A 13189-nucleotide genomic window follows, 5' to 3' on the forward strand; every position below is an offset into this window, starting at 1 on the left:
ATGCGACCTCGGGGTGCGTGCATGCAGATCTCCATCCAGGATGCTCCGCTTTGTCGCTATCGCGTCGATAAGTCTGGGGTTACAGATAAGCGAAAGGCTTATGGGGTTGCCTGTTGCAGGAAATGCGATCCGAACCAGCGCTACGACAGTTGGTTACCCCAGATTTTGGACGGAAGGTGCCCCTACATTCTCGATGGCCGTCTGTGCACCCCCTACAGCCATGTAAAAGGCAGGTACCGGCCGGTTTCACCCCCTCATCATTCAAAACACTCCTATTCAAATACCTAGCAATATGGCGAAGGAAAAAGATATGACCGATGACATTCTCGACGCTGAGAATAACGTCCCGGACACCCAAATCGCAACGAAAGAAGAGATCCCCCCCACTGATGGCGACCATCTCCAGCGACGACTCGACTACCGCCAGGTCCAGATCTGGCGATGGGCGGTTCCATCGGCACTGCCCTGTTCATCAACATCGGCGGCGGCTTAGCGAAGGGCGGACCGCTCAGTCTCCTCCTCGGTTTCACCTTCTACTCGCTCATCCTATCGTGTGTCAACAATTGTATCGCCGAAATGACAGTTCTGCATCCAGCCCCCGGCGGCTTCATTCGGATGGCCGGTAAATGGGTCGACGACGCCTTTGGTTTCATGGCCGGGTGGAACTTCTTCCTCTACGAGGCGCTGACTGTTCCGTTCGAAATCACGGCATTGTCGATGACATTGTCCTTTTGGAGAGACGACATCTCGGCTGGTGCTGTGTGTGCTGCTGCCATCGTCTCTTATTCGTATGATTCTACCCAGCGCGCCTGCCTATTCCCTTCCTGCTTCTTTCCCACACCCCCCCCCCGTCTGATGGTCAGAACTAAGTACTCGTCTCTAGTTGCTTGAGCATCTTTGCCGTCAAGGTCTACGGAGAAGCAGAGTTCTGGGGCTCTAGCGGCAAGGTGCTTCTGATCGCTATTCTCTTTACATTTACTTTTGTGGCTATGGTCGGGGGTAATCCACAACATGATGCCTTTGGATTCCGCAACTGGAACAACCCTGGGCCGATGGCTGAGTACCTGAGCACAGGGAACCTTGGTCGGGTTGAGGGCTTCCTCGGGTCACTGTGGATGGCCAGCTTCACCACTGTCGGACCCGAGTATGTGACTTTGATCGCCGGTGAAACCAAGCATCCTCGCGCCTACGTGAAGAAGGCTTTCCAGACGGTGTACTGGAGGTTTCTCATCTTCTTCATTCTTGGCGCCATCAGTGTCGGCATTCTCGTTCCATACAACGACTCGGCCCTGGTCACGACTTTCATCACCAACACTGCGGATGGCAGCAAATCGTCCGGCTCTCCATTCATGCCGCACGTTATAAACGCTCTGCTAGTCGTCACAATATTTTCCGCCGGCAATACCTACATGTACTGCGCAGGCCGCAGTCTGTACGCTTTGTCTCTTGAAGGCCGTGCTCCCCGTATTCTGAGCAAATGCACCAATCAGGGCGTCCCAATCTACTCTGTCTTTGTGAGCATGTGCTTCCCGTTGCTGTCCTTGCTTCAGCTCGGCGACGGCTCCTCCCAAGTCCTCGCCTGGCTCACCAACATTCTCACGGCAGGAGGCCTTATCAACTACTTCACCATGGCCATCACATACATCTTCTTCTACCGCGCATGCAAAGCTCAAGGCGTCGACCGCACCCAGTTCCCCTACTATGGGCGCTTCCAGCCGTACGCAGGTTGGATCGGAGCGACCGGCGAAGGCCTGATTGTACTCTTCTACGGCTATGGCAGTTTCCGTCCCTGGAATCTGGCCGAGTTTTTCACCAACTATACGATGGTCATTTTCGGAGCGATTACGTTTACCTTCTGGAAGCTCTTCCACCGCACGAGCTTTGTCAAACCCCATGGGGCGGATCTGGTTTGGGAGAGACGAATCGTGGACAGTTATGAGCGAGCGCAGCTTACCAGTCCGAAGGGATTCTGGATAGAGATGAGCGAGTGGCTCGGATTGAGGCGCAAGGCGAACGGCGTCGAGGAGGGGCAGTAGACTTCTGTTGTGTCGCATTGCGCTGGGTGGAGCAGGACACTTATACTGCACGAGATTTGAGGATTAAAACCACGGATGATGGATTGAGCTAGGATTCAGCTAGATTAGTGTATCTATGGTTAATATGTACACCACTTGAAAATCGGCGCTCATGATGATGTCGAGGGTCTGTCGACCGGACAGTCAGCCACTGAATACTCTGTACCGCCGTTGCCAACGCCAGCGTCTTTTCGTCATCGTGTGCTGCAGACACGATAAATGGTCCCGCTGTTACTAATAGTTCTGCGCCATCAATAAGAGAGCAACAGCAGAAAACGCAACGTCCGACTGTACACTACCTATACATGATAGCACTATGCTCCTCCTCCGCCGGCCACAAGCTATAAACTAGGACCCTGCATAAGCAATACGTATACCTAGCCTAGTGCCCCGTAGTTGTGGCTCTATGCGAATTGACATTGACATGGGCCGCAGCTGGGGCGACCCCAGCTTAGGGCACAGTCGGATGATCCATCCCCAGACCCTTAGGTCGTGGCACATGCATGCATTCTCCAGCTCCAACCCCGCATCTTCAGGGTACTCTGCAGGTTTGATCCTATAATTCCGCGTCAATACATACCTCTCCAGAGCAGATCATCCACGATTATGCAGTGCTTCCGCGCTGATCATCCGCTAAACGCTGCCGCCGTCCGAGGACCGCCAGCCGCGGAACCCTGCCGGGAGGTGAATCCTTTCGGGGCGGATAAGACCCTGATGAACCATGTAGTTTGCAGGTATAGCTACTGATAATGTATACCGTGTGCATTATTTATGTTCGGGATTATGCTGGATTTATACAGTAGACGGGGATGGGGCCACCGCGGGGTAGGTATGGATGTTCCATGTTCATGTGCCCTAAGTAGTTGTAGTTGTCTATCTAGGTTGAGGATATAAGAGAACATCCGGGTGCCACTAGAAATTCATCTTCTCCTTTCCTTCTTTGCTTCTCTGGTTCTTTCCTTGCGTTTCCATCTCGCTCTTTACTCTCCCAACTACTATCAACCACTCCTATCTCACCACCACCCCATCATACAACCGCCAAAATGCCCCCCTCAGACTCAACTTCATCCAACTCGGTTGACCTTGAGAAACAAACCCCCCTTCCCATCCCCACTTCAACCCAAGTCCACAATAATAATGAGCCCCTCCTCGAACTCCCCACCATCCTAAAAGAAAGCATAACAACCTTCGGCGGCTTCGGCGCCCTCCTCCTCCAGATTGCGCACCCGGGCGTCGCCCGCGGCGTAAACAACCATTCCGAGTTCGCAAAACGCCAAATCGACCGCGCCGAAAAAACGGCCATCTACGTGTACATGATGGTTTACGGGTCTCAAGAAGAGAAGAACTTCATACGGGAGTGGGTGAATCGGATGCATGCTAGAGTTAAAGGTGGTGAGGGCGACGAAGCATACCGTGCCCAGGATCCAGATCTCCAGCTTTGGGTTGCGGCGACGCTGTATGTGGGTTGGGTTAAGAGTTACGAGATGGCGTTTGGGGAGTTGAAGGGTGAGAAGGCAGAGAGGGTTTATCACGAGTTTGCGATTTTTGGAACGAGCTTGCAAGTTCCATCTCACAAATGGCCGGCGACTAGGAAGGACTTTTGGGAGTACTACAACCGGATCGTCGAAACGGAACTCAGACTCGTCCCTGAAGCAGAACAGGTGTTTTGGCACATCATGCACCCCAACCTCCCGCTTGGTTTCCGGCCCTTCGTTCCGTTCTTGATGTATATGACGAGGGTGTTCAGTGTGGATAGTCTCCCGCCACAGGTGAGGCAGATGTATGGGCTCAAGGAGACGACGGGAGTTGAGAGGCTTGTGAGGATGGTTATGCTGTTGCAATATAAGCTTACGCCGGGATTTATGAGGAGGTGGCCGAAGAGGTATTATATGAAGAGGGGGAGGGTTATGGTGAGCAAGTTGAAGGAAATGGGGTTTACAGGGGATATGAGGATGCGCAATAACTGAGACCTTGCGGTGGTATCTTATATGAATGTGAAGCTCTTGTTATATTTCACTTTTTGGTAATTTTCTTTGGCTTTGTACTGTTCGTATTGAATGTCAAGTATTATCTTGTTAGACTACTCGGCTATGTTGTTGGGCTACTATAATTTACACGAGTCACATCCCAGCCTAACAGCGAAGGGAAGGGAAGTCAGTGGCAAATCTAAATTCTGCATCACCAGACTTATGTACCCTTCTGAGCTCATCGGTATCTGTTGCCCGGCGAAGGAAGGACTATCTATTTACTAGTACACCACCGGACCTTTTTTAAGTCCTAGACCTGGCCCTCCACATACCCAACATATCCCTTCCCATGCTCTTTCTGGCATCACCCAAACCCTGCGCTTATACATCTCATGCACCGCCTCCTCTACGTTCATCTGATCCTTGTTTCTATTCCCTCGCTGAAACCTCATACTCTACCCCGTAGCAAGCTCACCGTGCGTCAGCGCACCGCGATCAATACGTCCAACTTTTACAGCTCCAGGCCAAGAGGTTAATCATATGATTCACAGAGCTCAGAAGCCGTCTCCATCTGCATTGCGAGAGATAATCTGGGAGGTCGCTTATCCTTGGGGCGGCTGCTTCCTCAGATACAACAACTGGTGGAACGGCGCATATAGTAGGTTGAGAAACACAGAACGAAAAGGAGAAAGAAAAAGGTCGAATTAAGTTTAGCGAGCATCTATGCTAGATATCTAATAACGTTGAGCAGACAAACGGAGAAGTCAGAGAAAAACCGATAATGTCTTCATCCGCAAGTGTTCTATGTGATTAAGTCCCGAAGATATATGTCTTCGCTCTGACGGGAGCAGGACGGGAGTCACGGCATGGCGCCAAGGGCCAACTGGGGGGCTATGGTAGCCAACTTAGGAAAAACATTCATAATATGTGACGCAATGTTGCGACAGCATCTGAACAAAAATACCCGTAACCTTGTTGCGATTGGCAAAGCCGAACAAAGAGGGTGGTGCAGCGCCGAGGGATCAGTAATCGGATCGCGCATACTAATCCCGTTAATCAGCCTCGGCTCCCGCCGACCGACCTTATATCAACTGCCTCTCTCCATGACAGTAATGTGATCACCCACAGCTCTACGAATTAAACCACAATGTCTTTGAATCCCACCTCAAAGCCCGTTCTCGCGGTCATCGGCGTCGGTCCCGGAATCGGCGAAGCCGTCTCCCACCACTTCGCCAGCAAGGGATTCACCGTCGCGTTGATCGCGCGAACCGAGTCCAAGCTCATTAAGATCCAAAAGACAATCAACGATGCTATCGGCGGCAACGCCTCAAAGTACTACGTGTCAGACGCCCGGTCCAAGTCTTCACTACAGTCTACATTCGCCGCGATAAAGTCGGACCTGGGACCCGTCGACGTGCTCATCTACAACGCGGGCTCGCGACGGTTCACTCCGCGGACAATCCTCGAAACCTCAAGCGAGGAATTCGAGAACTTTACACGCATCAACCTCTTCGGCGCGTTCTTCGCGGCGAAGTGTGTCCTCCCTGATATGCTAACCAAAAAACGCGGGACGATCCTATTCACGGGCGCGACGGGCTCGGTTCGCGGGAACGCGGGAGTGAGTTCGTTTTCTCCGGGCAAGTTCGGGCTGCGGTCGCTGTCGCAGACTATTGCGCGGGAGTTTCAGAGTCAGGGCGTTCATGTCGCGCATGTTCTTGTGGATGGGCCGGTGGAGAGTGACATTGTCGGTGGTGTTGTGAAGAGGCGGTGGGAGAGGGCGGGCGAGACGGAGAAGGTCAAGGACAAGGATATGTATCTGATGCAGCCGAGGGATTTGGCGGAGGTTTATTGGTATCTGTATAGTCAGCCGAGGAGCACGTGGACGCAGGAGCTGGATGTGCGGAGTCAGAGGGAGCAGATGTTCTCGAAGATCTGAAGATCGAAGAACTGAACTGAACGTGGAGCCCGCGGAGTAGCATCACGTGGTGTCACGTGACTTGTACTTCTGTCACTCAACGTCCAGTCCCCCACCACGAACACCTTCAGGGATTGAATTGTTGAATGTAATTAAGGGGAGATCCTGTGATATATATCAACTAATGTAAACCAGCAATAATAGTTGTTAGTCAGGGGCGAGTCTCAGCCAAGATGCCGAGTGAGACAGAGTGGACCACTACTTTTAGCGGACCAGGCCGCCATATTCCAGTGAGGAAAAGCACGAATCAGGCGGCAGGTTTCCGCAGCGTTGCAGTGGCGGGGAAATGAGTTCCCAGCGACTCCAGTAAGGCGACAAATCTCAGCCCCTTTTAACCAACAGGACGGAGGGTCTTATCAGTTCCGCCCCATAAGGCCGACCTACCACGGGTCGCGTCATCACTAGTGCGGCCGCACAATCCTCCACTACTCTGGACTCTCTTCACTGGACGGACCCTGGCCGGTTCGCTCAGCTTCATGAACTCCGCCCGTGCCGTCTCTTTTTTGTTGTCCTCTCTGACACCTTCCTGACACCTCTATACCTCCATGCTTTACACCCTCCCTTCATAGTCACCGGTGCGATGTGGTCTCCGCGCTTCGTGCTCACGGCCTTTCTGGCCTGGTCGCTGAGCGCCTGCGTCCAAGCCACCATCATGGAAAACGGCCAGCCTCGCCTTGACCCGTACCCCGGCCAGGTCTCAACCATCGATCTGGACGCCTCGTGGAGGAGCTACGATGCCGATGCCCCCGAGATCGCTTACAAGGGACGTTGGGACAGTAAACACATTTCATGTACGCCGGCCTCAGCCGATTTCTCAATCTCACATTTCGCTTTGGACTGCCGCTGACTATATTTTTTTTTTTCTTTAGGGTGGTCGTGTGTCTTCCTTCCTCTGCCTCCCACCGCATCTTCGCGATACTAACGGACGTCATCAGAGCACCCGGGATAAAGTTGCAGTTTTCCGGATCGAAAGTACGGACATTCTACATTCTTGATGGCGCAGCGGTGGTTAACAATGGTCTAGCTCGCGGTCAGTTTCGGTGAACACACCGGCGATGGAACGCTCGTCGCTTATCGGTATTCCGTTCCGGGCTTGACATAATTCGATGGACTTGTTATAACATTGGGCAGGATCGGACGACTCGACTGGCTTTTCGCCAACGTCACTGCCGACGCTACATACCAGTTTGTCGGAGAGGGCACCGAGTACGAAGAGCTTCCCGGCGACGGAGACCACATTTTCGAGATGAGAGGTATGCGGAATCTGCCAGTTCACTCGTCGTCTTAACTCGTATACTAACCATCACAGTCACCAACTGGGGCATAGGATAAGTAGCCCGTTCCGCTCACTCGTCCCTCGCTCATTCTCTGCACAGTCCAGATCGCCGGTGCTTCCGTTGACGTCGACGACCACCTCACAAAACCGCCGCAATTCAAGAAAAAAGTTGAGATTATTGGAGGATCGCTCACCGGCGGACAATACGCCACTTACGAGACCCTCTCCTCCTGGTCCTTCATCTACGCCCAGGGACTTGGGAATGTTGAGTTCGGAATTACAGTCTGTCCACCATCCGCCTTCTCTCGCGACAACGACTAACGATGCGTAGGCCTACCCCGGCGCATGTCTCGTCGATATGCAGTGCTACGGCGGTGGTGTCCATGGAATGGTATACTCCCCACCGGGATCCGTCTACCATCCCCCGCAAAACTGTTGGCTAACTCTTTTACTCAGATTTGGTGGTGGCATCACGCCTCGGACCCCGGCTCTCGCGCGCGCGAGATGTATGACCACGATCCCGAAGAATGGGACGTCACGGCCGAACAACCCGCCGACCTCGTCATCATCCAAATGGGCGGCAACGACCACCGCAACCCGAACAACATCCCCGGCGAGAACTTCTTCCAGGGCTACGTCGATCTCATCGAGAATATCCACGAACACTGGCCCGACGCCGAGATTGTCATCATGGTAGGCCTAACCCCCTCACCCACTCACCTTCCCCCCTCACAATCGCTAACGCAACTCCATACAGACACAATGGGGCGTCTGGAACCAAGAAGACGACGAATACGAGCAAACGGTAATCTACGAGGACGAAATCCAGCGCGTCTACGAACACTTCAAGGACCGCAAATGGCGATTCGTTTACCTCTTCCATACCGACGGAATCCTCGGCCACAACGACATCAACCCGAAGAACCACCCGACGGACGTCGGACATATCAAGATCGCCAGCCATCTATTACAATGGACGAATCTCATGCTTGGTTGGGAGTTAAATCCCCGTGGCGAAATGCAGCCTGGCACGCTTTATTGGAATGATATGGAGCAGTATTAGATTCTGCTATTTGCTTGTTTGTGCGCTATCTGTTCGCGGTTTGCGGGTTTTCTTCCTTTCTCCCGTTCCAGTTTATTTTATTTATTGTTGGGATACGGTTCCCGAGGCTTCCGGAACTAAACTCCATGGTTGCTGATAAGCACATTTTGCTATTATATTGCATATGCATATACAGATCTTGGTCTGGGAAGAAAGGTTGTATTTAGATTTCAGATGGCCCGCCCCGGCCTGTTCTGGGGAGACAGACTTACCTTATGTACATTATGATACACGATTGCATCATATCACAGCACTTTGGCTCACTTTGGGTTGGTTTGGTTCGTGCTACGGACTACATACTGCTGGTATGCTACGCAATATGCATATGCACATACTCATGCAGCACCAGCGCTTCGGCTCACGTTTTACTTGCGTAGTACCCAATCGGACCACTCTAGCACATGCCTGTGAGATTGATTCATGGTTTGTGGTGGCGTTCACTGACATGGTTAGGTGCTTACCTCTATAACTAGCCCACCTCTCGCTGCGTGCTGTACCATGCATGAAATCTTTATCTATCTATCCCCGCGTCTCGTAGCTACCTGCCGGACCAAAGAGGTGAGTAGTAAGTGCCGCTCAAGACCAAAGCATAATAGTACTATGCTTGCTTGGATGAAATGGAGAAAAAGTCAACTGCATGCTTTGACGACGGCGAGCCCGACCCCAACGCCAATGCCAACGCATGACTGAAACCAAGTCTGAAAGCATAACATCGAACGGGAGAGTAGGATTAGGTCCCATCATGTGCTCATGAAATGGCTTAGTTTGACTACGCTTCTTTGCTAGACCGGTCCTACCATAGTATGAAAATATGTTTGACTTTATACATTAGGTGCGTTCATGGCCCCGGCAGATGGAACGAATGAGTAGGTAGGTAGGCAGGTACGTACTCCATTTCAGTTCTCTCCGTTGCGTCCTTGCGCAAAGGCGAGCTTGTAGTAGGGAAGCACAGGGCGGGACAGGGCAGGGTAGGGTACCGCAGGGGAAAGCCGCGCGTTACGAGGCGGGGGCGGAGTTGATCCTCCATAAGGGCCTCCTCTGGCAATCTGGCGATACTCTGCTTGACCCAGTCCCAGCGGAAGAGGACACCTAGGAGGAAGGCTTTTTTGGAAAAAGGCATCGAAGCCTTAAATGGTGAGGACGCCCTGGGGTAGGAGGCCGAGACAGAGGTCGAGGATCTTCAAGAGGGTGAGACTTGAACCCCTCTCTGCAGAGATGTTCGGGGATACCACCTGTCAGCTCCGGGACCCTGGATGCAGCTAGTTAACGTTGAACTGGTCTACTAGCGAGTGAACAAACTATAGATTGGGAAATGGTAGCCACGAGGGTTACCCCGTCTGATGTCAGGGATAACTGGGCCTATGATTGATAACGCTATGTGTGGAAGACGATTGTTAAGTGGTAATAAGTGGTCATTAGGTTGTCGACTACTCTTTTAAAAGTGCAAGTTACATGACGAACTATGGGTCGACAGGAATGGATTGACCTGGCCAAACCAGGAATGCAAAAGAGATAAAATCTTCTATGATATTCCTCGCAGATTCATTCAAGGAATTCACTTACATATCAAAGAACTGGCTCATAAGCTATCCACGCCATTATACCCTGAACCTGGGTCTTTGGGTCCATTTGGAAAGTCATCGCACGCTTAACGCGCAGGTCAGAGAGAAAAGAGTCGACGATTGATGAGGCGCTTAAGGAGTTCATCACGCCGACCCCAACTGAAGAGGGAAATGCGGCTTTTGCAGACAATACCCTACTACGAGAGCTACAGGAGATGCCATTGATTCCGGAAAACGAAAGACTGGCGACTGAAGCTGAAAAGAGAGGATCTCGGCGAACATCCCAAGCGATGGCTGAAGCGATGTCTCGGATAGCTTCTCGAGAGTTATCCAAGAAGGGACCTCAAAAATAGATGCCAAACGAAGTTCACCTCGCATGAACAGAGTCCAAAACTCACTCCGGTGGGTGCACCAGGCAAGTGCTAAAAGGAAAGTCCCTATTGAGCAACCCAGGGCCCTTTCTGAGTGAGTTTGGGCCAGAATCTCTTCATCTTTCGGCTCAGGGATTTGATACTCTACTCATGGATGCTTTTACTGTTGTTTTTGTTATTATTATTCGAAAGAACTCGGGATGTGATATTGGAATTATTTTAATCACGCCCTGTCCCTCGGAGAGTTGGCTTCGTCATTCGTTTATAAAACCAAATTCAAATCAGAGTCGGGACGCAATTACTTCATATCTTTTCCAGCATCATTCCTGCCTGTGAACAGAAATTAACCAAGTGCTGTGGAAGCCTTATTTTTGTATATGCCCTCAACCTGATATGCATGACAAGGTCCCTATACTCTCTCATCATCTCCTAGTAGTAATAGCTGGTCCGAAAATGGCTGTAGATATGTAGAAATTTTGGAGAAGGCTTTGCCGGAAGTCGACTACAACTACATCGTTTGGAGTAACAGTGATATTACTGGCTAGTAAAATTACTTTACTTAAGAAGATAGCCAAGAAAGAGTGGGGTTTGCTTTCTCTGCTCTGTTGGAGGCCACCGAAGCCTGAGTAAATGGATTTATCACTTGCTGGGACAGCGGCTGTTGAAGGTAAGAGTAGGTTTGTTATTTGTAGCCGAATGAATCAGTGCCGGCTTTGACAATAAAGCTGCAGCCCTATCATGTTATTCTGGATGATGGCCACCGGTTTGATTGACACCAAAAATCCTGCGATGATGAAAGTGGATAAGTCTTCTCCCATTTCTTTGCGGCCTTCCTACACGGTTTTAGTTATTCTGATACGAGAAACGTGCACTCGCAAAGAAGAAGCCGGCAAGGGAATGAGCAAGGTCACAAAGGCTTGGCTGGAAAATAATGCAGGCTGAACAAAGCTTGTATCACCTTACAAGCAACGACAAACAGTGGCTGGCACAAACAGGGGCGATGAAAATGAGACAGTTGGCATAGAGAGCTAGAATGGGCGGTCTTTGATAATCGCGATTATTGCCCCGGGACAGCAAAATACGCAGCCTCTGCGAGGGGGAGAATAGAATCGATGAATGGCTCTAATCGTAATCCAGAGGAAGAACAACAAGCACCAAGCCCTGGGCTTTCGGCGCTAGGCTGAGTATTCTACATGTTCAGTTTATGGGAGCTATAAAATCTGCAGAACCCTCCGCGATTCAGTTTTTCATCAATAGACCGCAGACTTCAGATACAACCACTACGCAAGAACAGGTATTGTCGTCATTCCCATCTTGTTTGATTCCTTGCATTTAGAGCAGATTGCCTTCCTTCCATTTGTAAAACATACTATCAGGCATGGCCAGCTGGAGGAAATGTGTTCGCCTACTAAAAGAAGTATTACAAAGCCAGGTTCTTTGTGGGATGAACGAGGCGGCTAGGTCGAGGGGTAATCGTCCAGCATCGCGCTACTTGTCGCAATAAAGAAGCGCGTGTCAAGCTCTTATTTTCGAGTTACACAACATTGGTATAGCGCTCAACAAAGAGAACAAAAACATGTAACATTGCGTGGAAGGAAGCATTTAGCTAGGGGTCATTGAAAGCTAGAGGCCGCGTCTGAGGTCATTTAGGGGAGTGAAGCAGCCTTCAAGCAAATAGAAACGCAAATCGTTACGGAGGCGTAGACTCTAGAGAGTAGACTGTCCTTACGAAAGAGACAGACTGTTTGAAATGGGAAGGAAAGACCTGATGTTGGAACTGACGAGCGACGAAATCATCTGGTCATTTAGCTATATAATCACCCCGAGGCCAGCCCCACCAAGCAGCAAAAGCTCCTTCAAAGCGACATATCATTTCGACTACCTACTAGCACCATGTTTGGCAAGAAAAAAAGAGACCAGAAGCGAAGACACCTTTGGCTACCACGTCCTAAAAGCACCAATCAATCTCGGCAGCGCAATATCCAATAAGCAAAGACGCAGAGATGCCGTGCACCTCGTCGGAAGAATAGCCTCAGACCTAAGCAATAACGACCTCACCCACTGGCACATAAGCACGGCCCACGAACTCGACGATAAGAATAGCTGGAATCTATTCGCATTCTACGGGAACAGCAAGGATGGCATGACACCCAAAGCCCGCTGCGACATTCGCGCCTCAATTCTATCTACCATTTCTGCCCTTCAACCGGATGAGGAGTCTGTTGAGGAACTTCACTGGATGTCTGAGACTTTCCATGACCGGTGGCTGTCCATTAACCGGGTCGCCCACGAGACACAGTTCCATGTATGGGACTGTAAAGCCTTTGTTCTTATGCGGGACGGGCGCATAGATCATAGGAAAAATAGGGCGTACAAAGCCCATGTCGCCTCAGATAGGAATGCGACGCTCGGAAAGATTAATAGAGCGCTTTCTATGGTGCTTGATGTTGGAAACCAGGGGCGAAGATACAGTACGGACAGGGTCTTTACTATTAACGAGGCGCTTCCAAAGTTGCATGGGCCGATCAAGAAAATGATCAGAAATATGGCTTTTGTTGAGAGAGAGATTATGGATGCTGTAGAAAGAGAGCTGATCGAGTTCAAAAATTCCAACCAGAGGTTAAGGAAGCGGCTTTGGGAGAAGGCTACTTTGGATCTGGTTCGGTACGACTGACATAGATTTTTAATTTTGATACTATTGTCGTTTCTCAACCCGAATACATATTCACGTCGGGTCAAGGTCAAAATTCTGTTCAGCTATGCAGGCTTTCGTCGGGGAGCGCAAACATGTCCCCGTCGGTGCGATTGGAAGCCCCATCTGGCGCGCTTCACTGAAAAAATGTAAAGAGTAGCTATTTCCA

General features: G+C 50.8%; 4 protein-coding genes across 4 annotated transcripts; all 4 read left to right on the plus strand.

Moving 5' to 3' along the window:
* Positions 1-441: 441 nt before the first annotated feature.
* Positions 442-2036, plus strand: BDV17DRAFT_289929 (amino acid permease/ SLC12A domain-containing protein; the record flags this gene model as incomplete). The annotated part of the gene is made up of 2 exons (XM_073761776.1): positions 442-788; positions 884-2036. The coding sequence occupies 2 exons, from the start codon at positions 442-444 to the stop codon at positions 2034-2036; spliced, it is 1500 nt and encodes a 499-aa protein (XP_073617156.1).
* Positions 2037-3137: 1101 nt separating this feature from the next.
* BDV17DRAFT_259387 (oxygenase MpaB family protein) lies at positions 3138-4061 on the plus strand. Its single transcript, XM_073757433.1, has one exon. It carries the CDS (start codon positions 3389-3391, stop codon positions 4040-4042), a length of 654 nt encoding a protein of 217 aa, XP_073617157.1. The 5' UTR covers positions 3138-3388; the 3' UTR covers positions 4043-4061.
* A 781-nt stretch (positions 4062-4842) lies between these two features.
* BDV17DRAFT_45455 (uncharacterized protein) lies at positions 4843-6182 on the plus strand. The gene has a single exon (XM_073764540.1). The coding sequence runs from the start codon at positions 5190-5192 to the stop codon at positions 5976-5978; it is 789 nt and encodes a 262-aa protein (XP_073617158.1). The 5' UTR covers positions 4843-5189; the 3' UTR covers positions 5979-6182.
* Positions 6183-6403: 221 nt separating this feature from the next.
* On the plus strand, positions 6404-8438 carry BDV17DRAFT_45462 (SGNH/GDSL hydrolase family protein). Its single transcript, XM_073764541.1, has 10 exons — positions 6404-6808; positions 6887-6893; positions 6953-6989; positions 7042-7094; positions 7149-7270; positions 7327-7345; positions 7392-7575; positions 7625-7684; positions 7750-7986; positions 8051-8438. Exons 1-10 carry the CDS (start codon positions 6598-6600, stop codon positions 8354-8356), a joined length of 1236 nt encoding a protein of 411 aa, XP_073617159.1. The 5' UTR covers positions 6404-6597; the 3' UTR covers positions 8357-8438.
* Positions 8439-13189: the final 4751 nt, after the last annotated feature.

Source organism: Aspergillus undulatus (genome assembly GCF_047715775.1).
Source record: "Aspergillus undulatus strain CBS 261.88 unplaced genomic scaffold BDV17scaffold_15, whole genome shotgun sequence".
In the NCBI taxonomy this organism is placed as follows: domain Eukaryota; kingdom Fungi; phylum Ascomycota; class Eurotiomycetes; order Eurotiales; family Aspergillaceae; genus Aspergillus; species Aspergillus undulatus.